The 24,882-nt window shown below is 42.5% G+C and overlaps 1 protein-coding gene and 1 long non-coding RNA gene across 8 annotated transcripts in view; one reads left to right on the top strand and one right to left on the bottom strand.

Annotated features, from left to right (window-relative positions):
• Positions 1–24,882, top strand: part of LOC132535000 (uncharacterized) — a 74,257-nt gene that overhangs the window by 27,626 nt on the left and 21,749 nt on the right. The window contains exon 4 of one of the 5 annotated variants that reach the window (XR_009546774.1): positions 19,710–19,740. The exons of 2 other annotated variants lie outside the window; for them this stretch is intronic. This is a non-coding gene — a long non-coding RNA (uncharacterized LOC132535000). Of the gene's footprint in view, positions 1–1,427; positions 1,489–19,709; positions 19,741–24,882 lie in introns of those variants that run through there. 2 more of the 5 variants (XR_009546775.1, XR_009546773.1) reach the window with 2 other exon arrangements.
• LOC103128767 (NXPE family member 1-like) lies at positions 328–24,789 on the bottom strand. 3 transcript variants are annotated; one of them, XM_060180029.1, is made up of 6 exons: positions 24,150–24,789; positions 19,702–19,810; positions 14,414–15,144; positions 10,944–11,005; positions 2,277–2,492; positions 328–1,741 (listed from the first exon to the last, which is right to left on the bottom strand). In XM_060180029.1, exons 2-6 carry the CDS (start codon positions 19,798–19,800, stop codon positions 1,206–1,208), a joined length of 1,644 nt encoding a protein of 547 aa, XP_060036012.1. In that variant the 5' UTR covers positions 19,801–19,810; positions 24,150–24,789; the 3' UTR covers positions 328–1,205. The 3 variants fall into 3 exon arrangements, with proteins under 3 accessions (XP_060036012.1, XP_060036013.1, XP_060036010.1); XM_060180030.1 differs by lacking the exon at positions 24,150–24,789 and adding an exon at positions 21,650–21,750; XM_060180027.1 differs by lacking the exon at positions 24,150–24,789 and adding an exon at positions 21,131–21,557.

Here is a 24,882-nt window from a genome sequence, read left to right as displayed (position 1 = left end):
TTTTCGTTCAATATAATTTTTTTAATTTTCCCTTTTGTTGCCCTTTTTTATTGTTGTTGTAGTTATTATTGTTGTTATTATTGATATCATCATTGTTAGGACAGAAAGAAATGGAGAGAGGAGGAGAAGACAGAGAAGGGGAGAGAAAGACAGATACCTGCAGACCTGCTTCACTGCCAGGTGTTAACTCTGGTCCTTACGCTTTGCGCCACGTGCGCTTAACCCGCTGTGCTATATCACCCAACTCCCTATATAATTTTTATTAGTTACTTAATAATGGTTTATAAGACTATAGGGGTATATAGCATACATAGACACATACATACATACATATCCAGTTAGTTTAATCTCTAAGGAAGTGATGAAATAAGAACAAGTGTGGTTTCTTTTTTTCACATGTAGTGCTATACCTGGTTAGTCTTGTACCTTGCATATGGAGAGTAGAAATGTGTCACTCATTGATGTGTGTCACATCTTCCTGGTAGGCATGTCTCCAGTTACTAGAATTGTGATTGTTGTTTGTCACTAGCTGTCACCACATGCTTAGATATTTATATTCAGTTCTATGAAATTTTTGCATTTCAGTTTATGTTTGTTGTTGTGAATACTGGCTATTAGAGGCGGTCTGCTTTTTTTTTTTTTTTTTTTTTTTTGGTTCTCTACTCGAAGCTGTGCTCTATGAATTATGTTTTGCACTTTCAACTGGCTGGGTGAAAATAGCAATCTTATTTCTTGATACCTAAGAAAAGCTAGCATGTCTTGATTACAGCCTCAATACATGAGGGGTTGGATGCAAGCTCTTCTTACCCATCCGGATATCCTCTGGCTGTTCTCCGTCTGCAGTGGTGGAGCTGAGTGTGGGTCACAGACATGAATGACCTATGCTGGCCTCCACCTGTGTATCCCTTTTCAGAGTGAGGGGACCACTGTTTTGGATGATGACGACATGCTTATTTCTTTTAACCTTACTCAGTATAAAGTATCAGGAGGTCTTAGCCCCTGCTTACAGAGAACTTGACCTGCACTCCTGTGGGGAGTAAAACTGTTTATTATGCAGATAGTCAGGTTTCTTTGTTCTCAAGTGTTTTCTTAACCAAGGCAGATTCATTCACCCTTTGGTTTCTTAAGTCTCCCGCAGGAAATTCTGTTGAGAACAGCAGTAGAGCTGTTTGCTGATATGAGTCCCTAACCTGTCCAGTTGTACCTTAGCAAATGTAATTTAAGAACAAGTTAATCTGATTGCCAACCACAGTGTTGTGTGGGTGGAGATTGTTGGTGTCATACGCAATGCTCATGTCCCAGGCATCGATCAGTCCCACGTTGAGGTCTTTGAAAACATCCTTCAGGATGAGAAGGTGAACGTGACCGTGGAAGTTGCCAAGCCTCTCTGAGTCTGTGTGCATCTCCCGGGTGTTTTCTGTCTTCAGGATCACCTTCGTGTCCGGGCTCCTGAGGAACAGCCGTTCAATAGCCTTCCGGACACCGAGGACCCTGCGGATGAACACTTCCACTGGGAAGGCCCGGAAGTGCAGGCCCAGCGTGATGGCAACCACCGTGTCCTTGTCACCCGGTATCCGGTCAATTTCCCGAGGGATATAAGCCACGTCTATCACAGAGTAGAGATGAAGAGTGACAAAGGGATAAGTGTGTCTTTTCCAGTGTATCTGAATGTTGTTTTCTGCATCTGTAAGCAGATGATGCTGTAAGATTCCGCTTCCATGAAGGCCCAATAGCTTCAGTGCTGATAAAATAAAAGAATTCTGTTAATTGGAAGCTTATGATGAATGGCATCAAAAGGAATACAGTGTTTTATTATAATCATACACTTGCTATTTTATTTCTGAGTGCCGTATTCTTATCCGCTGGTGTAGGAGGGCCTGCTCTTACATTTATAAAAAAGTAAAGTTTTCACTGGAATCAACAGAGAACAGTAGATCTTACGGAAAAAAGAATGAAGTATACTGTAAATGGCAAAGGCTCACCGAATACTTAGACTTGGAAAAAATTAACACATGAGAAAAGAAAACTCTTTAAGCTCTCTATGAGGGGCGGCCCGGGAGACATCATGATGGTTCCGTGAAAGAAACTCATGCCTGAGGCTCTGAGCCCCTAGGTTCTATCTAATCCCGAGCCCCCCCCCCCCCGTAAACCAGAGGAGAGCAGTGGTCTGGTGTGTCTGTCTGCATCTCTCTGTGTCTGCCTGTCTCATTACAATACGTAAGAAAGAAATCCTTGTTAGAAGTCAGAATTTCTAACAGAAGGAAATGGAACCGTACTTTTGACAAGTTTGGGGAAGTAGTAGATCCACTGTCTCAGGGTGGAGTCTCCCAGGAGGTAGACGAGCTTCCCTTTCAAGCAGGCGGTCGCCTTGGCCACGTCAAACTGTGTCTGGCTGCAGAACGAGGGAGTCCACTTTCCCTGGAGAGTGTAACCGCCAGGCACAGGGACCTGCATTCCAGTCCGGCATCTCTCTTTTTGTGTCTCTTCGGTCTCTGGTAAGAGAGGGAGGTAGCTCGTCAGTTACCGTAGTTACCTATGTTTAGATCCAGTCTGTGTTTCTGTTCTGATTCTTTTTAGTGTAAGTTCCCCTTTCTGCTGTCTCCCCTTGGAAGTAGCATTCTGCGGTAGCTACTTTTGTCTTAGGCAATTGTGTTCTTTGTTGTAGATGTCTGTGATCATGTGTTAATGTTTGCTAGTTTCTCCCCAGAGCTGGTGGTGCTTACTTAAGGTGTGACATTCTATCCTTCTTTCATTGTCTGTGCTAATTGTATTTTCCCAGAGGCCCTTGTCTCTATCAGGACACCAGTGGCCTCTCAGTTGTCTGCATTTGTTTCACTAATGAAACGGTGATGTGTTTTTCCTGGAAGTGTCTACTGGGATATTTCCCCCTTAAGAATATAGAATGAGGGGCCAGGCAGTGGTGTACCTGGTTAAGCGCACATGTTACAGTGTGCAGGGACCCAGGTTCAAGCCCCTGGTCCCCACCTGCAAGAGGAAGGCTTCACAAGTGGTGATGCAGGGCTGCAGGTGTCTCTGTCTCTCTCTCTCTATCTCCCACTTCCCTCTCAATTTCTGACTGTCTCTATCCAATAAATAAAATAAAGATAATAAAAAAAATGTTTGAAGTCTAGAATGGTCTATGCTATAATATGCCACAGTCAGAAACTAACTTACCTGGACAGTAAGCCTCCTGTACCATATATTGTAACTAGTTCTGAGCCAGGCTTCCACTGCATGGAGGAAGCTTCAATGCTGTGGTGCCTTTCTCTATGTATCTGTATTCTCTGTCTTTCTGTCTGTCGACTTACAGCACTGAGGGCCCAAGGCTGACAAGTAAATGTCAATAGTAATCAAAAGCATCAAATAGTATAAATCATCTTACAGGAAGTAGGATTTTTACTAAGTCATTGCTACAAGTAATAACTGGCTGGCAACACAATTTTTCTGATAAATTCTAGCAAGTTTTTGTGGAATTCCAGTCTGTGGGAACACAGAGTCTGCCTTCCAAGGAATCTGGGTAGCAGAGCAGGAGATATTTTCTGTGACTCAATGGGTATCCTGAGTTACCGGTCTGTCATGTGTCTTTGTCAGTCTTTATCACTCCCCACCACTGGGCAGGGCTTTGCATGTAGGCCTGGTGACATCAACCTTTGTTATGTTTTCATATTCTGTATCAGATAGGAAGCAAAGGCTAAGGACTTAAAAGTAAATGGATTTATCTCTCACATAACAGTCCCAGAAGGAGCAGATGCAAGGCCAGCCTCCCATTTTGTTCATCTTCATTCTTTTATTTGGAGGAATGGGAGTTGATAATAAAAATTTTATGTTCCTCTCCACTTTACTTTTTATTTGTTTAAATATTTTATTTATTTACTTACTTTATTTATTTATAAAAGGGAAGCATTGACAAAACCATAGGATAAGAGGGGTACAACTCCGCATAATTCCCGCCACCAGATCTCCGTATCCCTTCCCCTCCCCTGATAGCTTTCCTATTCTTCAATCCTCTGTGAGAATGGACCCAATGTCAATGTGGGATGCAGAAGGTTGAAGGTCTGGCTTCTGTAATTGCTTCCCCGAAACATGGGCGTTGACTGTTTGATACTCCCAGCCTGCCTCTCTCTTAGGGTAGGGCTCTGGAGAAGCAGAGCTCCAGGACACACTAGTGGGTCTGTCTGTCCAGGGAAGTCTGGTCGGCATCACATCATGCTAGCATCTGGAACCTGGTGGTTGACAAGAGAGTTAACATATAAAGCCAAACAAATTATTGAACAATCATGAACCTAAAGGCTGGAATAGTGCAGATGAAGAGTTGGGGGGGGGGATCCTCCATTTTGTAGATAGCTAGTAGGCATATTTTATTTATATTCCAAAGGGCCTGTGGCTATACTAATTTTTTTTCCCTGAGCCTGAAATATGATATACAGGTGGATCCAAGTTACTGTCTGGGGAGATGATGTCATGGCTGGAAAAGGACCAGAAAGCTGGATCAGGGAAGAGAGTAGCTCCCTAATATGGGAAAGGTACAGTTGACTGTAAACCCCATAGATTTGATTTGGCCTGGGGCCCATATTCAGCATAGGAGCCTATGTGACCTCTGCATCCCTGTAGATCTGAGCTCACATTCTGTGGTCATGAGTAGGAACAGTCCAAGCTGCCCCAATATCAGGACTCATCTTCCTCAGGTGTAGCATAGAGTATCTTGTCCATCCTGCCTTCGGAGGATGGAATATTCTCTACCGCTGTAGATCTAAGTTGAGGACAAGGTCCTATGGGGGGCCCACAAAGGGGTCTATTTTGTTGTTCCTGATAGAGATGACTGGTAAGAATAGGGAGAGGAATTTATTCGAGGTCTAGGCCCATCATGTCTGTTTGGGAATCTCAGGACTCCTCGGATAGGGCCCCAGCTGATGGGGTGGCCTGATAGTGACTCAAGAGTCATCATTGAAGTATGCCAGTCTCTTGCCCTTATTCAGCTTTTGCAGTCCTTACTTTGTTAAGGTTAGCTTTGGAGTGACTGAGGGAAGTGTAATAGGAAGTAGGTGAGGAGGGTATCTAAGTCTAAGTAGATACTATTTCCTTTTTTTTTAAATTTCTTTACTGGGGAATTTATGTTTTACATTTGACAGTAAATATAGTAGCTTGTACATGTATAACATTTCTCAGTTTTCCATATAACAATACAACCCCCACTAGATCCTCTGTCATCCTTTTTGGACCTGTATTCTCCCCTCTACCCACCCCAGATCTTTCACTGTAGTGCAACATGCCAATTTCAGTTCAGGTTCTACTTGTGTTTTTTCTTCTGATCTTGGTGAGAGTGAGAACATCCCATATTCATCCTTCTCTTTCTGACTTATTTCACTTAGCATGAATTTTTCAAGGTCGTCCAAGATTGGCTGAAAATGGTGAAGTCACCATTTTTTATAGCTGAGCAGTATTCCATTGTGTGTGTGTGTGTGTGTGTGTGTGTGTACACACACACACACACACACACACACCACAACTTGCTCGGTCACTCATCTGTTGTTAGACACCAGGGTTGCTTCCAGGTTTTGGCTATTAAAATTGTGCTGCTAAGAACATATGTGTACACAGATATTTTTGGATGGGTGTGTTGGGTTCCTTAGGATACATCCCCAGGAGAGGAATTGCAGGATCATAGGGTAGGTCCATTTCTAGCCTTCTGAGAGTTCTCCAGACAGTTCTCCACAGAGGTTGGATTAATTTACATTCCCACCAGCAGTGTAGGAGGATTCCTTTGTCCCCACAACCTCTACAGCATTTGTTGCTACTCCTTTTTCTGATGTCTGACATTCTCAAAGGAGTGAAGTGGTATCTCATTGTTGTCTTTATTTGCATTTCTCTGACAAAGATTTGGAGCATTTTTTCATGTGTTTCTCAGCCTTTTGGATCTCTTCTCTGGTGAATAATCTGTCCATGTCCTCCCCATTTTTGGATGGGGTTATTTGTTGTCTTGTTGTTGAGTCTGGCAAGCTCTTTATATATGTTGGTTATTAAACTCTTATCTGATGTATGGCATGTAAAGATCTTCTCCCATTCTGCGAGGGGTCTCTTGGTTTGGATAGTGGTTTCTTTTGCTGTGCAGAAGCTTTTTAATTTGATGTAGTCTCATAGGTTTATGCTTGCCTTAGTCTTCTTTGTAATTGGATTCATTTCATTGAAGATGTCTTTAAAATTTATGCAGAAAAGAGTTCTGCCAATATTCTCCTCTAAGTATCTGATAGTTTGTGGTCTAATATCCAAGTCCTTGATCCACTTGGAATTTACTTTTGTGTTTGGTGAAATAGAGTGGTTCAGTTTCATTCTTCTGCATGTTTCAACCCAGTTTTTCCAACACCATTTGTTGAAGAGACTCTGCTTTCCCATTTAATAGTCTGGGCACCTTTGTCAAAGTTTAGATGTCTATAGGTGTGGGGGCTTACTTCTGGCCTCTCACTTCTATTCCATTGGTCAGTGTGTCTATTCATGTTCCAGTACCAAGCAGTTTTGATGACAATGGCCCTATAATACAATTTGAGATCTGGGAGTGTGATGCCTCCAGTTCTGTTCTTTCTTCTCAGGATTGTTTTGGCAATTCTAGGTCTTTTCTGGTTCCAGATAAACATTTGTAGCATTTTTTCTATTCTCCTAAAAAATGTGCTTGGGATCTTGATGGGGATAGCATTAAATCTGTATATGGCTCTGGGTAGTATATTCATTTTGATGATGTTAATTCTTCCAACCCATGAACATGGAATATCTTTTCACTTTTTTCTGTCTTTTTCAATTTCTTTGAGTAGTGACTCATAATTTTCAGTATGCAAGTCTTTCACTTCTTTCGTTAGGTTTATTCCTAGATATTTTATTGTTTTTGTTGCTATAGTAAAAGGAACTGATTTCTGGATTTCAACTTCTTCTAACTTAGCGTTTGCATAGAGAAATTCCACTGACTTTTGAATGTTAATTTTGTAGCCTGACACCTTACCGTATTGCCTGATGATATCCAAAAGCTTCTTGCTGGATTCCTTAGGTTTTTCTATGTGTACTGTCCTATCATGTCATCTGTAAATAGGGAGAGTTGGACTTCTAATTAGATACTATTTCATTAGGAACTTTATACTTACTCACTGCAGTCTATTCTGTACTTTTGCTTTCAGGTATATATTTTGCCCTAATTTATGGATACATATAAACATATGCTCTATCTCTTAATTTTTAAATATTTATTTATTTTCCCTTTTGTTGCCCTTGTTGTTTTATTGTTGTAATTATTATTGTTGTTCTTGCTGTCATCGTCGTTGGATAGGACAGAGAGAAATAGAGAGGGGAGGGGAAGACAGAAAAGGGGAGAGAAAGATTGACACCTGCAGACCTGCTTCACAGCTTGTGAAGCCACTCCCCTGCAGGTGGGGAGCTGGGGCTCATACTGGGATTCTTAAGCCAGTCCTTGTGCTTTGCGCCACCTGCACTTAACCCGCTACACTACAGCCCGACTCCCTAAACGTTTTATTTATTAATGAGAAAGATAGGAGGAGAGAAGGAAAGAACCAAACATCACTCTGGTACATGTGCTGCTGGGGATTGAACTCGGGACCTCATACTTGAGATTCCAATGCTTTATCTACCACGCCACCTCCCGGGATCACTCCTTTACATTTTCTTTAAGGTATAAGCCCGAGACGAACCCCAAACACATTTTTTGCAGAAACAGTTTGAACACATGCAGACACCTCTTATATCATCACCACAGTCCAGGTGCTATTTTAAAAAATTTTTTTATTTATATATTCCCTTCTGTTACCTTTGTTTTCATAGTTGTAGTTATTATTGATGTCATCGTTGTTGGATAGGACAGAGAGCGATGGAGAGAGGAGGGGGAGAGAAAGAGAGACACCTGCAGACCTGCTTCACCACTTGTGAAGCGACTCCCTTGCAATTGGTGAGCTGGGGGCTCGAACTGGGATCCTTACACTGGTCCTTGTGCTTTGCGCCACCTGCACATGTAGGTTTATTTCTGAACTCTCAAAGTCTGTTCCAGATTAATTGTGTCTGTTTCTTTTCTCTTCTTTTCTTTTCTTTTTAATTTCTTTATTGGGGAATTAATGTTTTACATTCAACAGTAAATACAATAGTTTGTACATGCATAACATTCCCCAGTTTCCAATATAACAATACAACCCCCACTAGGTCCTCTGTCATCCTTCTTGGGCCTGTATTCTCCCCACCCATCCACCCCAGAGTCTTTTACTTTGGTGCGATACGCCAATTCCATTTCAGGTTCTACTTGTATTTTTTTTTTTTTTCTGATCTTGTTTTTCAACTTCTGCCTGAGAGTGAGTGAGATCATCCCGTATTCATCCTTCTGTTTCTGGCTTACTTCACTTCACATGAATTTTTCAAGGTCCATCCAAGATCGGCTGAAAATGGTGAAGTCACCATTTTTTACAGCTGAGTAGTATTCCATTGTGTATATATACCACAACTTGCTCAGCCACTCATCTGTTGTTGGACACTTGGGTTGCTTCCAGGTTTTGGCTATTACAAATTGTGCTGCCAAGAACATATGTGTACACAGCTTTTTGGATGGATGTGTTGGATTCCTTAGGATATATCCCCAGGAGAGGAATTGCAGGATCATAGGGTAGGTCCATTTCTCATTGTGTCTGTTTCTATATTTATACTAGGTAGTATCAATTATTAAGACTTTGGAATATTTTTTGAAGATGTGACTTCTGATACTTAACTTTTGTTTTGTTTTTCTCCTGAGGAAGATTTTTGACAATAGACATTTTTTATAGTTCCAAATAAGATGTATTTTTCTTACTACATCGCTTTTTATAATTTGGATTTTTAAATTTTTGAATATTTTTATTTATTTATTGAATAGAGACAGCCAGAAATAGAGAGCAAAGGGGGAAATAAAGAGGGAGAGAAACAGAGAGACACCTGTAATACTGTTACACCACTTGCAAAGCTTTCACCCTGCAGGTGAGGACTGGGTTATTCTATTTCTATAAACATTGCCATTGCTATTTTGATAGGGATTTCATGGAAATTGTATGTTGCTTCAGGACCACAACTCCTGAGGTAATGAATATATATATTTGACAAGTGGTGATGCAGCTGGTTAAGCACACACATTACAGTGCTCAAGGTCCCAGGCTCAAGCTCCTGGTCCCACCTGCAGGGGGAAACTTCATGAGTGGTGAAGCAGGACTGCAGGACTCTCCCCACCTCTCTATCTATCTATCTCCCCTTTTCCTTTTTATATCTTTTTAATTTTTTTATAAATATTTATTTATTCCCTTTTGTTACCCTTATTGTTTCATTGTTGTAGTTATTGATGTCGTTGTTATTGGATAGGACAGAGAGAAATGGAGAGAGGAGGGGAAGACAGAGGGGGGAGAGAAAGATAGACACCTGCAGACCTGCTTCTCCGCCTGTGAACCGACTCCCCTGCAGGTGGGGAGCCGGGGGCTCGAACCGGGATCCTTATACCTGTCCTTGTGCTTTGCACCTCCTGCGTTTAACCTGCTGAGCTACAGCCCGACTCCCATCTTTTTAATTTTTTTTGGCTGCCATGGTTATTGCTGGGGCTCGGTGCCTGCACCATGAGTCCACTGCTCCTGGAGGCCATTTTTTGTCCCTTTTGTTGCCCTTGTTTTATCGTTGTTGTAGTTATTATTGTTGTTACTGATGCCATTGTTGTTGGATAGGACAGAGAGAAATGGAGAGAGGAGGGGAAGACAGAGAGGGGGAGAGAAAGATAGACACCTGCAGACCTGCTTCAGTACTCATGAAGCGACCCCCCCCCCCAAGCAAGTGGGGAGCCGTGTGCTTAAACTGGGATCTTTGCTCCAGTCCTTTCACTTTGCTCCATATGCACTTAACCCGCTGAGCTACTGCCCAACCCCCTCCTTTTTATTTCTGACTATGTACCCAACAAAGATAATTTAAAAATGTGTGTGTGTGTGTGTGTGTGTGTGTGTGTATCTGCCACCAGAGTTATGCTGGGGCTTGAGCTCCCATTATTATTCCACTGATCATTGTGGCCTAATTTTTTCCTTTCTTTCATGTTTTTTTTTTTTTGGTTTTGTTATTCTTTTTTTTTTATTATTCCCTTTTGTTGCCCTTGCTGGTTTATTGTTGTAGTCATCATTGATGTCGTTGTTGTTGGATAGGACAAAGAGAAATGGAGAGGGGAGGACAAAGAGAAATGGAGAGGGGAGGGGAAGACAGAGATGGGGAAAGAAAGAGAGACACCTGCAGACCTGCTTCACCGCTTGTGAAGCGACTCCCCTACAGGTGGGGAGCTGGGGGCTTGAACCGGGATCCTTACACAGGTCCTTGTGCTTTGCGCCTCCTGCGCTTAACCCGCTGCGCTACAGTCCGACTCCCATTGTTATTCTTTTTTTAATTTCTTTATTGGGGAATTAATGTTTTTCATTCGACAGTAAATACAATAGTTTGTACATGCGTAACATTTCCCAGTTTTCCATACAACAATACAACCCCCACTAGGTCCTCTGTCATCCTTTTTGGACCTGTATTCTCCCTCCCTTCCACCTACCCCAGAGTCTTTTACTTTGGTGTAATATGCCAATTCCAGTTCAGGTTCTACTTGTGTTTTCACCTCTGTTCTTATTTTTCAACTTCTGCCTGAGAGTGAGATCATCCCATATTCATCCCTTTCTTTCATTTTTATATTGAAACAGAGAAGTAGAGAGGGAGGGAGAAAGATAACTGCAGCACTGTTCCACCACTCATGTAGTTTATCCCCTGAAGGTGGGGACTGGGGGGCTTGAACCTGGGCCCTAGACATAGTAGCATGTTCCCCTTATTGGATGTGGCACCCCTGGCCCCTTTACTGTCCTTTAGAGCAGAACATCACCTCCAACACTTGCCAAATGCCAAGCCCTGTAGGATAGCATAAAACTCACGGTTACACCGGGAGACGTCGACATACTTCAGGCCGTTGATCATTTCCACGCCCACATTGGACCTTGAAAACAAACAGGACAGTCAGTCAGCCTGGCGTCTGTCCACACAGTACAGGCAGGCACAGAGATTTGCTTGTGGGTGATGGCTGAATAGAATTCTTTCCAAATGAAAAATGCTACTCATGTAAATTTTGCTTCTATTAGGCATGGTATTAGCATTAGGAATTTGCAAAGCATCTGAAGACCAAGGTAGCTCTGTTCACTGGCCACCTCTGCTCTGGATATCGGGGAGACTCAAGTTCCAGCAGATCCTAGCAAGCTTTCTTCTCTAGTGATGATTCCATTTGACTTTCAAGTTCCTATGACGCATCTGTGGGTTACTGTAATATTCTTTTTTTTTTTTTTCACCTCCAGGGTCATCAGTGAGGCTCAGTGCCTGCACTATGAATCCATTGCTCTTGGAGGCTATTTTTCCCATTTTTGTTGCCCTTATTGTGGTTGTTATTGTTCTTATAGTTATTGTTGGATAGGACAGAGAGTAATCGAGAGAGGAGGGGGAGACGGTGGAAAGAAAGACACCTACAGACCTGCTTCACTGCTTGTGAAGCAACCCCCTTACAGGTGGAGAGCTGGGGGCTCGAACTGGGATCCTACATTGGTCCTTGTGCTTTGTGCCATGTGCACTTAACCCACTGCGCTACCACCCAGCCTCCGGGTTACTGTGAGATTCTAAGTGTCCAGGCCTTTTCAGTTTATCCACCTAAACTTCAGTAACTCAATAGGCAGAACAACCTCTTTTTCTTTTTTTGCCTCCAGGGTTGCAGAGGCTCGTTGCCTGTACCACGAATCCACTGCTCCTGGAGGATTCCCCCCCCCCTTTTATTGCCCTTGTTTTTATTTTTTTAATAGTTGTTTGGGTTATTATTATTATCGTTGTTATTGGTGTCATTGTTTTTGGATGGACAGAGAGAAATGTAGAAAGGAGGTGGAGACGGGGAGAGAAAGGTAGACATCTGCAGACCTGTTTTACCGCCTGCAAAGTGACCCCTCCTGCAGATGGGGAGCCAGGGGTTCGAACTGGGATCCTTGTGCTGTTCCTTGCGCTTAGGCACTATGAATGCTTACCTGCACTACCTCCCAGCTCCCCAGAACAACCTTTCTGACTGCAAATGCAAATACTTTACTATTGACAATTCTATGTGGGTTTTTCCCTTACTAAGATGTTCAGGATCCTTAGCGTGGCATGAAAGCCTCTTATCTTAGAGGTCCTACTTCCCTTCTTCTGTTTCCTGACATGTTGCCTTCAGGTTTTCCACGTGTTGCTTCCTGAAGATCCCATGTTCCATGGAGAAAGGTAATAATGCATTTGCCTGATCCACTGCTGTCTCCCTTACAGCTATCAAAGTAGCTGGTAGTAGTGGTCAGGCTGATGTAAGAATTAAGGCACAGATAGCATATTTTTCCTCTAGTTGACAAAAGACTCTTAAGGTTGCACCAAAGTTCCTGTTTTTCTTTTCTTATTTGTTTTACATCTGTATAGGTATGTATCTAAGGGATCAGGAAAAAAAAAAAAAACAGGAACTTTGGAGCCTATACTCTGTTTCTTGAATCTTTTTATTTTATTTTTATTTATTTATGTATTCCCTTTTGTTGCTCTTGTTTTTTACTGCCATAGTTATTATTGTTGGATAGGACAGAGAGAAATGGAGACAGGAGGGGAAGACATAGAGGAGGAGAGAAAGATAGACACCTGCAGACCTGCTTCACCGCCTGTGAAGCGATTGCTCTGCAGGTGGGGAGCCGGGGCCTCAAACTGGGGTCCTTGCGCTTTGCGCCACGTGTGCTTAATCTACTGCACTACTACCCGGGCCCCTTCTGGAATCGTTTGAAAGATTTGTGGAAAACATTGTAAGGTTGACTGTGAAACTTCTAACTATGGGTGGGGGGGGAGTTGGGCAGTGGCGCACCCGGCTAAGCACACATATTACCAAGCTCAAGGGTCCGGGATCAAGCCCCTGCTCCCCACCAGCAAGGGATCTGCTTGAGGCGTGGTGAAATTGGTCTTCAGGTATCTATCTGTTTTTCCCTCTTTCTGTTTTCCTGTCCTATTAAAAAAATCAAAAAGAAAGAAAAAAGCAAAAAAAAAAAAAAAGAAAGAAAGAAAAATGGCACTTGAGATTCATAGTGACATCACCGAGCCTTAGCAATAACTCTGGTGGCAATAAAAAAAGAAAGAAAGAAAAAAAGAAAGAGAGAAACTTTGAACTATAAAATTGCTGATACCACATCACTGTATTCTGTTCTGTTCCCAAGCTTAGAGCATATAAATAACCAGGGAAAAAGTAGTGAAGAGGGAAGAAACTAAGAATGCAACCTTTGAGACCGACAACATGTCAGTAAATGAGCAAAAAGGGAAGGGAGTGGTGGTCTTAGGGGTTTGCCACCAGATTTGGAGACACGGAATTACCCCTTGGAAATGTTCAAAGTGGCTCATGAAGAGACTCCGATAATTCAATCTTACGAAAAACGGGTTTCCCAACGTAGAGGAGCCCTGGAAGAACAGGAGTCAGAGTGCATTTGTGAGCATGAGAGGAGGGCATGGCATCAGCTCAGTCGTGTGTAATAGGAGGAGCGTGCTCACAGAAACGGTCTATGGCGGGGGCTGGGGGGCGGGGGGCTCACCTGGTCAAGTAAACACATGACCATGTGTGAGGACCCTATCGGAGCCCCTGGTCCCCACCTGGTGGGGGGAAGCTTTACAAATGGTGGAAAAGAACTTCAGATGTGTGTCTTTTTGGTTTTTTCCCCTCCCTTTTAGACAGATTTCTGTCTTACTCTCTGTCCATAAAAATGACCACTGGAAACATTGAGATTGTGCAGCCAGTAAATCACAGCAATAGCCCTGAAGGTAAAAAAAACAAAAAATCATAATAATAATAATAAAAAAACAAATTGTGAAGTACTTTTCAATTGGGTCAGTATGAAGGGCTCCTTGAATACTTGAGAGCAGTCTTTAACACCGACTGAGGCACAGCTCATGGCGAGATAATTGGAGTAGGACCCAAAGGAGTGGACTTTTTGAAAAGATTTACTTAGGCGACAGAATAGAGAGGATAGACCGGCAGAAGCAAGTGATTTTAAGTAATCTAAATGAGATTTCAGTGAAAAGGCCAGGCGAACAATGGGAATAGTGAACAGGGAGCCCATGAGCCCAGCACACATCTGAGACCACAGCCCTTTGGTTTGTTTGTTTAAACAAAGCCCTGCTCAGCTCGGGCTTGTGGTGGCGCTGGGGACTGAACCTGGGACCTTAGAGCCGCTGGCAAGATCGCCTTTTGCATAAGTACTGTGCTGTCTCCCCAGCCCATCTGAACAAGTGTTGAGTGTAAGAGAGGTGACGCTCAGTATGGAGGTGGGAAAGGAGCTTTGCCCAGGTGTGCATCTCTCAGTAAACCTAAGAGTACATTTACCTTTGGAAGAGACTTTGTTCCTGGACAGTCAGGTAGGACATGTGATTCTTGGTAAACATGTTGGCGAAGGCGTCGCAGGGAAAGTGCGGGGGCTTCACGCAGTAGAAGGCTTCCTGGTCCCGAGCTTCCAGGTACTCGCACAGCTCGGCAGTGGAGTTCAGCCTCAGGCCGCACTCGGTGAACACGTGCCTGGAGCCATTGACAAACTGGCCCTGGAAGGTGATCTTGTCGTAGCCCCGGTTCCTGGCCCTCCACAGGGCCGAGGCCCCCTCGCTGGGGTGCACCAGCCGCACGGACAGCCACGCGCGGCCCTGCCACGGCAGGCTGAAGCTCACCAGGTAGGAGCCGTTCTGCAGGTCCGTCACCCTGCCCGCCGCCCCGGCCTTCAGGCCCGGGGACGCCAGGCGGGCCCTCAGGAAGTCCCCCCCATACTCCTTCCTGCGGCCCAGGTGGTCCCTGGCCTCCAGCAGCACGTGCAGCTGCTCCCCCCTGCAGTGCGTGCCCCGGGGGTTGAGGATGGTGGCTCTGCTCTGGGCGGCGCTGGTGGTGGCGTTCAGGTGGCTGAAGGGTCTGGGCGGGAAGAGCCGGTCCAGCCTCTCCACGAGCCCCTTTATTCTCAGCTCTGTCTCTGTGGGTGACCTCACGGGGCTCCCTGGGGCTGTGGGGACTGAGGGCCTCACTAGAGTCTCCCACTGAGGTGAAGAGAAGTGTAATTTCACGGTGGACCATGCCTACAGTGAGATAGAAATTGGTGAACTAGCAAACACACCTTCCCAGCTCCACTTTTTGTAATTATCTGTTGACATTTTGTATGAAACACTGACAATTTCAGTGAAATACTGACTCTTTTAAAATCATTGTTTTTAAAGGGTGCTGGAAATGTAGGTAAATGTACTGAATGCAGGATGCATAGTTCAGAAGATACTGACGGGTGACACATTGATTCTGACACGTCATACATCTAACATGCTCGTGCATTTCTATTCTATTTCTCTGTATCACTCAGCTATATGAACAGCTGTTTCCACTGCTGTTTTGCAGTGCAAGTTACCAGCACTTGTCTCTTGGATTGGAATAGCTATTTACTTATCAATACTTATTATAGGTTTAAAAAAATCATCTTTTTAGGGTCAGGTGATGGTACACCTGGTTGAACGTATATGTTACAATAGTCAGAGACCCGGGTTTGAGCCCCTGGTCCCCATCTGCTGAGGGAAAGTTTTGCAAATAGTGAAGCAGGTATCTCTCTGTCTCTTTCCTTCTCTATCAACCCTTGTCTCTCGATTTCTGGCGCTGTCTATCCAATAAAGATAATTCAAAAAAATCTTTTTATTTTGAATAGAGATTGAAACTGAGAGGATGACAGAAGGGGGAGATGGGGAAAACGAATGATAACAGCAACCCTGCGTCGCCACTTGTGAATCTTCCCTTTTGCAGGTGGAGAATTGGAATGTGAATGGGGTCCTTGCCTAGCGTAACTGCCCAGCTCCTGTAATAGAACCTTAAAGATGATGATTAGCTCCAGTCACTCCTGCTTTGTCTCTAACATTCTCCATCATAACTAGTTCAGTCCAGCTCAGTTCCTTCTTCTCACTGATTAAACTTCTTTCATAACTTCCCATTATGATTAATGAAAGCCCAGACTTGGCACGATTTTATGCTCTAAACTTTTTATTTTTACTTATAAAAAGGAAACACTGACAAAACCATAAGATAAGAGGGGTACAACTCCACACAATTCCCACCACCAGAACTCTGTATCTCATACCCTCCCCTGATAGCTTTCCTATTCTTTAACCCTCTGGGAGCATGGACCCAGAGTCATTGTGGGATGCAGAAGGTGGGCAGTCTGGCTTCTGTAATTGCTTCCCTGCTGAACATGGGCATTGACAGGTCGATCCATACTCCCAGCCTGTCTCTCTCTTTCCCTTAAAACTGTTATGCCTACCATTCGTTCTCTTGCATTATTTTCATTCGAGGAACAATTTTATTTTTACCCTTTTTTTCTTTTCTTTTTATTCTTTCATCAGAACACTGCTCGGCTCAGGTTTATGCTGGTATGAGGAATTGAGTCTGGGACTTTGGAGGCTCAGGCATGAGAGTCTCTGCATAACCGTTAGCTATCTACCCCCACCCCTTATTTCAGTGGTCTTTCTACTAAGACTTTAAAAGACTAAAATTTTTTTAAAATTATATTTATTTATTAAGTAGAGGCAGCCAGAAACAGAGAGGTAGGGGGAGACAGAGAGAGTTCTTTGTTATCTATGGCATATATTCTTTATCTGCTTATTTGGTGATGAGTGCTACAGTCGTTTCAACTCTTGGCTCTAGTCCATAATTCTATTTTTTAAGTCTTTTTTAAAATATTTAATTATTCCCTTTTATTGTCCTTGTTGTTTTATTGTTGTAGTTATTATTGTTGTCTTCGTTGTTGGATAGGACAGAGAGAAATGGAGAGAGGAGGGGAAGACAGAGGTGGAGAGAAAGACAGACACCTGCAGACCTACTGCACTGGCTGTGAAGCGACTCCCCTGCAGGTGGGGAGCCGGGGGCTCGAACCGGGATCCTTCCGCCGGTCCTTGGGCTTTGCGCCATGTGCGCTTAACCCGCTGCGCCACCGCCCGACCCCCTCTAGTCCATCATTCTATGATGATCATGGGAGTGCCTATACTTTTTAAACTAGTGCTTTTGTGTCATTTGGCTAGATCCCACAAGTAGGATAATACTCTTATTTGGCTTTTTATTAAAATATTTTCTTTGTTCTTTAATGTTGACACATTATGCTACTACTATACTCCATTCTGCAAATGAAGAAACAAATGTCGAAAAAATATAGAAAGACAACAAGGGCAGACATTATATGAGACAATGATAAACTGCCAGTCTGACCTTCAATTTGAAAATCATACACAAGTTTTCTTATACCTATCGGAATTCAGGAATCATTTCTCTCTGGATTCCTCCCAAGGAATCAAGTGCAGAATGAACTTCAAGTAATCAGAGTGAATTAGGAGTGTGACATAAAGATTTGTGGTCAGGTATACATATCACATATATGTAATATATATGTGTGTGTGTGTGTGTGTGTGTATAATCAAACTTAGAGGAATAAATCTAGTTTGTACCTACAGGTGCAGAGTACTGTGCATAATGGCTGTGTGTGCTAACACTATATGTATGTTATGACTATAAGAATAATTAGTATGGGGAGAGAGAGGAACAACCAAATTAACCTGCCGACTTCCTAGGCAAGATTATCTTGAATATAAGATTGTTATTCAAACCAGATGTGAAAGTCAGGGCTGGAATGAAATGAAGTTAGTAGCTAATTTCAATTTCTTTGATTATAAGAAATTAACAGACATTAATGGGTGGGGGGAGGTTATTATTTTAAGATTAGAAGTAGAAATAAGAGCAAAAACAGTCATTTTTTTAAAATCAGGAGAAATGTATCAAAGTTTAAGAGCAAGTACACAATATAAATATATGGACATGTATGATTATAAAGTTAATTTTGACAGATATTGCCCCGTCAAGAATTGTAAATGGACTTACCACACACATCATAATCTATTTTTAGTTTATTTTAAAAAGGAAAACTCGACATATTATCTATAAGACATATCATTAAAATGTATTACGGAGGTTTATAGAATAAAGAGATGTTAATTAATGATGAGAGAACACTTTCTCCCAAGAATGAGAACTGGTGTAAGTACATTCTCACCATTCCTAGTGATCATTATGCCTGGAACTTTGGCCATGCAGTATGACAAGAGAAGGGAAAGTTGGATACATTACTTGGAAAGGAGGAAATAAAATTATAAAAAATATTTACTTATTCCCTTTTGTTGCCCTTTTTTTTTATTGTTGTTATTGATGTCATTGTTGTTGGATAGGACAGAGAGAAATGGAGAGAGTAGGGGAACACAGAGAGGGGGAGGGAAAGACGGACACCTGCAGACCTGCTTCACCGCCTGTGCAGCGACTCTCCTGTATGTGGGGAGCCGGGGGCTCAAACCAGGATTCTTACACCTGTCCTTGCGCACTTTGTGCCAACCCACCTGTGCTTAACCCACTGTGCTACCGCTCGATTCTCAACTTTTTTTTTTTTAACTCACAAATGAGTAAAGAAACCTCCAATGAATTAAAAAAAAAATCATTGTGGAACTATGAAGCCTGGAGGCCAAAGGAAAAAAAAAGTACAGATACGAGAGACCATCCAGAAGAAGTACAAGGGATTAAAAGAAAAAGCTGCCAGCAGTGGTGGTCCTGATGAGCATACCTGCTGCCATGCACAAGGACCCTGGTGTAATCTCTGGATCCCCATCTGCAAAGTAAAAGCTTCACAAGCAGTGAAGCAGTGTTGGAAGTGTTCCTTTCTCTCTCCCTCCCTCTCTACTCTTCCTTCCCTCTTGAATTCTCTCCTGTTACTATCCAATAACTAAAAAACAAAAACAAAAACTGTGTGGTAGGTGTATGTGAGTGGATCTAATAAGGTATCAGAAGTCGCATGGGTGGTTCAGTGGTAGAATTCTCGCCTGCCCATAAGGTATCAGAACTTGCTTATGACAAGTTGTGGTTTATATACACAATGGAATACTACTGAGTTATAAAAAATGGTGACTTCACCGTTTTCAGCCGATCTTGGATGGACCTTGAAAAATTCATGTTGAGTGAAATAAGTCAGAAACAGAAGGATGAATATGGGATGATGTCACTCTCAGGCAGAAGTTGAAAAACAAGATCAGAAGAGAAAACACAAGTAGAACCGGACCTGGAATTGGCGTATCGCACCAAAGTAAAAGTCTCTGGGGTGGGTAGCGAGAATACAGGTCCAAAAAGGATGACAGAGGACCTAGTGAGGGTGACATTGTTATATGGAAAACTGGGAACTGTTATTCATGTACAAACTATTGTATTTACTGTTGAATGTAAAACATTAATTCCCCAATAAAGAAATTTAAAAAAAAGAACTTGCTCATGATATAATTCTGAAGTAGGTGGTATTGCTGCTGCAATAAAAAGATAACAGACCCCCCTGTGGAGGGAGGGCAGTGCAGTGTGCTGGGCATGCATACATGTGGTCCACAGTCTGCTCCCTGGGGCCACCTGCACTAGAGCCAATGGGCTGAGACCGACTGAGAAGAGAGGACGTGCAGACTGTCTGGCCAGTGCAGACTGTCAGGACTCGGGGGTGGGGAGGAGGGTGCAGAGCCTAAGCATCCAGGGAAGGAAAGGCCAGGTGCTCTGAGAGCTGCAAGCCAGGCTACAGAAGCACTTCCTACCTTTGTAGAGTTTCGAGAAATTGTCAACACGATCCAGGAAAGCGTCGCAAAGGACACCAGCACCACCAGCCCCTTCTGAGTCGTCACACTGGAGGACATGGCGGCTGCCCTAGGAGAGAAGACACAGGAGAGGACGTCGTGTGAGCGGTGAGCCTTCCTCTCTGCCCTGCCTCTCTCCCTGGGCCTGGGCCTGGGCTCCTCTAGGGTGACCCACCAACGGCTTTCCCAGAGCCGGGACCTCTGCCCTTGTGCCCACTTTGTGAGTCACTCACCTGACTCTTAGAAATTCTACTGATTTTACCCATGTCTCCATGCTTGCAAAAACATGCCTGCTTGTTTGCCAGGTATACAAGGCCTGTCCAATACGTAAGGCTTCCGGTCGTGTCCTCTGTTACAACTCCCGCTCTGAGGCAAGGTCTACAGTATGTCAAGAGTTAACTATTATCCAGCCCACAAGCCTAGAGATAATGCAAAAATGCATTCATCCATAACTCTAACGTTTGGCTCCCACCTTGAAGAGTCTGGGAGTTATGACCAGAGCATAAACCCAAAATTTCTTAGGGCATCAAAGAAGTAATAATCCCTGATATAATGACATTCAGACAATGATTACTGTAAATTTTAAACACCCCTATCTATAATCTTGATGTTCTCTTCCACCATGAGAATGTTCTCTGACCTTTTGATACCAATGTATAAGTAAGTGCCTGTTATTTGTGCCTTGATATTCGTCCCTCATGTATGTTTTACTTAAAAAAACATCTTTGGGGGGCTGAGTGGTGGTGCAGGGGGTTAAGCGCACATGGCATGAAGCACAAGGACCTGTGTAAGGCTCGAGCCCCCAGCTCCCCACCTGCGGGGGGGGGGGGTTGCTTCACAGATGGTGAAGCAGGTCTGCAGGTATCTATCTTTCTCTCCCCCTCCCTGTCTTCCCCTTGTCTCTCAATTTCTGTCTGTCCTATCCAACAACAATGACAGCAACAACAACAACAACAACAATAACAACAACGATACACAACAAATGGGAAAAAATAGCCTTCAGGAGCAGTGGATTCCTGGTGCAGGCACCAAGTCCCAGCAATAACCCTGGAGGCAAACAAAAAAAACAAAACAAACAAAAAACAACAAGAAAAGCCTTTGATCTTCATTGTTCCTCTTGGAGGTAAGACATGATTCTACCAATAAATACTCTGCTTTAGTTCTGGTCACACTCGACACCGTCCTGTCTTGGGATGTCTTGTGTGCACCCACCCCTCCAGAGTTCATCAGATCAACTGTATGTTGACCGAAGTTACTTTATGTCGTCCCTGAGACCTGTCTCATGTCAGGGTCCTGGCATCTGGCTAAGATTCTTAACAATATCTGGTGTCCCAACGTGCTCATGAATAGGCCCCAGAGGCTCCTGCTTGTTGAATCTGGTTACGCAGACCTGCTTATGTTGTCAGAACAGCTTCCAAAAGCCAGCAATCAGATGAGGAGGTTGGGGGGTGGGGGGGAAGTGGCCATGACATTCATCCCTGGTAGTGGGGATCAGGTTGCTGTTAGCATTCAGGCCTTCACACTTCCCGAAAACTTGGTTACAGTCTCAGTCTGGAGGAGTAGTAGTATTTTCTGCTTTATCATCTTGCTTGCTTCCTACCACTGTTACTTTCACTTTCCTGTAGAGTTTACTGTGACTTGCACTGAATCTCCTAACTCAGCAACAGCCTGCTGTGTTTCCCCTAGGTCCTAACGCTGATTTCAGCAGCCTTTCTGCCCACAGTGCTACAACCTCTTTCACTTTTAACCCCAGGCTGCTTCTTCCCTCCCTTTACTACTGTTGTCTCCTCTGCCGTTGGTCTTAGAACTTGGCTGATCTACCTTCTTTCATCTTTACACTATTTCTCCCTTCTGCCACAACTCTTCCCAAACTTCTTGATCTTAAAAATCTCTGTTATTTTATTGTTACCTGTGTCTTGCCTCTGCCTCTGCTGCTGCTGTTGCAGTGACTGTCCCCGCCTGTGCTAGTAAACACAGAGCTTTCTGCTCTGCTGTCTCTAAGACAGATTAATGTAGTGGTGTGTCTGGCCACTGAGATATATATATGTGTGTGTGTGTGTTTGTGTGTGTAATTTGCTACAGCTACAGGTTTTTTTTTTAACTCCTTTAGCTCTTACAGAAACATGTTTAAGCTATTTACTAGGAAATATAAAAACCTTTATTCATTCTAAAATTTGATTTTATACGTATCAAACAACATCGATCTAGGAAAAACTAGCACTTTTTTGTGGCTGCTAAGATCAACAACACTGGCAGATTTTGTGTTTCATATATGTGTGTCTAATTTTTCTATATTCGTGTCTGTGAATTTTGTCTGTAAAATTTGGCATGATAATTTAAAAAATTCTGAGCTTCTCTTATTAAAATTCAAGTTAAAAATTCTCTTATGAACCTAAGTAATTTAAAAGTCAACTTGAGATCTGTGTGTATGTGTGTGTTTGTGTGTGTGTGTGTCTGTCTGTCTGTGTGTCCTGTGTTAAGCCAAGGTGTGTTCAAAAAATTTTATCTCAGGGGTCCGGCGGTGGCGCAGTGGGTTAAGCGCATGTGGTGCAAAGCGCAGGGACCGGCGTAAGGATCTCGGTTCGAGCCCCCGGCTCCCCACCTGCAGGGGAGTCGACTCGCTTCACAGGCGGTGAAGCAGGTCTGCAGGTGTCTATCTTTCTCTCCCCTTCTCTGTCTTCCCCTCCTCTCTCCATTTCTCTCTGTCCTATCCAACAACGAATTGCGTCAAAAAGGGCAATAATAATAACCACAACGAAGCTACAACAAGGGCAACAAAAGGGGGAAAAAAATGGCCTCCAGGAGCGGTGGATTCATGGTGCAGGCACCGAGCCCAGCAATAACCCTGGAGGAGGAAAAAAAAAAAATTTTTTTTATCTCAAATTTTTCCTTCAAACAGATGTCTAAAACTATAGGTCAAATCTAAGGAATCATAGCTTAGAAGTTTTGTTTTTAATGAAAATTTTAATGAGTTTTTTTGTAACATTTAATGAATCAGAAGTTTTGTTTTTAATGAAAATTTTAATGAGTTTTTTGGTAACATTTAATGAATCATAAGATTTACTGTAAAATTATTTATATGTCTTGAAGTACTGAAAATAAAACTATTCCTATCAAAGTTTTAAGACACTTGAGAGAAAACTAAGCTAGGTTCAAAATAAAACCTGGTAAATAAGAGTTATTGTGGATATAAATTGTCAAGAATTATATGTTTCTATATTAAATTTGGCTTACTTGTCTGAAAAAAACTGTCTCTTTAAGACTTAAATTCTCTCATGCTAGAGCCAAAAAGGTTAATAACCTAGAACTGCAATTCTTATCAATGTCTAACCAAGAGGAGAAAAAAAGAATGAAGTAGTCATTTTAAAAACTGCTCAGGGGCAAGCCTGATGGACAAGAGAATTTCTATGCCACTGAAAAAGACCTATCAAATTAAACTGATTAGATCTTTGCTATGTGCCAGATTTTTTCTTGTTTATTTTTAATCCCCTCCCAAAACATACTAAACAGTTGGATTTTATGGAAAAAAAACATAAGGTTTGCTATTACTTTTAAGGTTTTTGTCATCTCAGATAAATAAATTTTTAAAAAAGTGGTAAAAAGTATATAAAGTTTGTTTTAGAAACTAAATAGAGATAAGAGAAAAAAGTGTTTTAATAGAGAGGGGTAAGCTATTATGGAAAGAAAGGAAGTGGATAACAGTGGAACAGAGGAGATGTATTGTCTGGTTAAAAGGGTAAAATAATTTAAATGGTTATAAGGGAGATTGAATACAAGTAGTTAAAAAATAATGTAAATGGGTATATATAGTAGAAAGCTTGTGGTATGTGATATGTCAGAAATCACTGTAGCCAGGTAAAGTGTCAAATTTCTGTAAAATTTTTACAAGATAATTCCCATTGTAAAACCAACTTTTGTTTTTTTTCCTTAATAAGCTCATTGGACTAATATTAAATATTAATTGCTTCAATATTAAAAATGAATTAAGATAGGCTATTCCAAGTTCCTAAAATTTAAAACTTGACACTAAATACAAAATACTTAGTTCAAAGAGTCAAATTGCCCATAGTCTCAAGCCCAATAGATTAGAATCATTTGGTCTGTCAGGTGTCTAAATATTTCTAATAAGTAACATAAAATTACAGAAAATCTTGCTAAAGGCAATATGTCATAGTTATTTCTAACTATTGAATTATCAAAAATAAGTCAGCATTTTAACTAATTTGGTTGTTATATTAATATCTATTGGCATTTTAAACTTCTGATAAGACTGTAACCTCTCCTTTTATTTAAAATGCCGACTTTTCCTCAGCCTGAACATTTTTAAAACTTGACTTGTATTTCTTGATTCTAATCTACATTCACTTCACTGGTAAGATCTTTATTAATATAAATAATATAAATAATACCCAGGGAGAAGATCCAAGATGTCGTCCGTCTAACAGCTCTCAGGTAACTCTGGGAAACAGAGATAAGGGTAGCAGCAACTACAAGGGCTACAGGAATTACAGAAATAATTCCTTGAAAATCAGAAAGTGCAAAGGCAGAGGAAGAGAAACACAAGTAATACTGGAGAGGAGAAAAGCATAGTCTGAAGGTATGGATCCCTTCTTCCTAGGGCTCGAGGCACTTACAACACAGCCAGCCATAGGGCAAACCGCCCGAAACTAAAGCAGGAATTTCAACTACACCCATGATCTTTTACATCAACTTCCTCCACACTTGGAACCCCAGCACTTCCGGCAGAGCTATTATTACCTTGCCAGACCGCTGACCAGCACCCCCTATCGCATTGCACCTTATCTGAAGGCTGCCAGCTCTAAGGGGCACCAGCAATGCCATGCCAGGGCAGACCTGTCTTGTAATTCACAATGTTCTTTCAGGACTGAATCAGCCTATATCTGAAAGAGGAGGTGATCAGACAAGGTCCAGAAAGCACAGGAAAGAGGAGGACGGGGCAGCAAAGAGGGGAAGGAGGAGTGAGGAGAGAAGGAAAGAAGGAGTTCTCCTTTCACAGGTGTGTGTGTGTGTGTGTGTGTGTGTGTGTGTGTGTGGCCCTGGAGAAGAGAAATCTCCAGGCTGGGTGGTGGCACACCTGGTTGAGCGCACATGTCACAATGGTCAAGGACCAGAGTTCAAGCC

Source organism: Erinaceus europaeus, chromosome 20 (genome assembly GCF_950295315.1).
Source record: "Erinaceus europaeus chromosome 20, mEriEur2.1, whole genome shotgun sequence".
Lineage (NCBI taxonomy): Eukaryota > Metazoa > Chordata > Mammalia > Eulipotyphla > Erinaceidae > Erinaceus > Erinaceus europaeus.
Note: the sequence above shows the minus strand (reverse complement) of the source record. Positions and strands in the feature narration are given on the sequence as shown.

Excerpts from the sequence above, each read along its gene's own strand:
- LOC103128767 (XM_060180029.1), bottom strand. The coding sequence starts at position 19,800 with ATGTCCTCCAGTGTGACGACTCAGAAGGGGCTGGTGGTGCTGGTGTCC. Across the intron at positions 15,145-19,701 it reads TTTCTCGAAACTCTACAAAG|GCATGGTCCACCGTGAAATT; the intron begins GTAGGAAGTGCT and ends ATCTCACTGTAG. Across the intron at positions 1,742-2,276 it reads CTTCCCCAAACTTGTCAAAA|CACTGAAGCTATTGGGCCTT; the intron begins GTACGGTTCCAT and ends TTATTTTATCAG.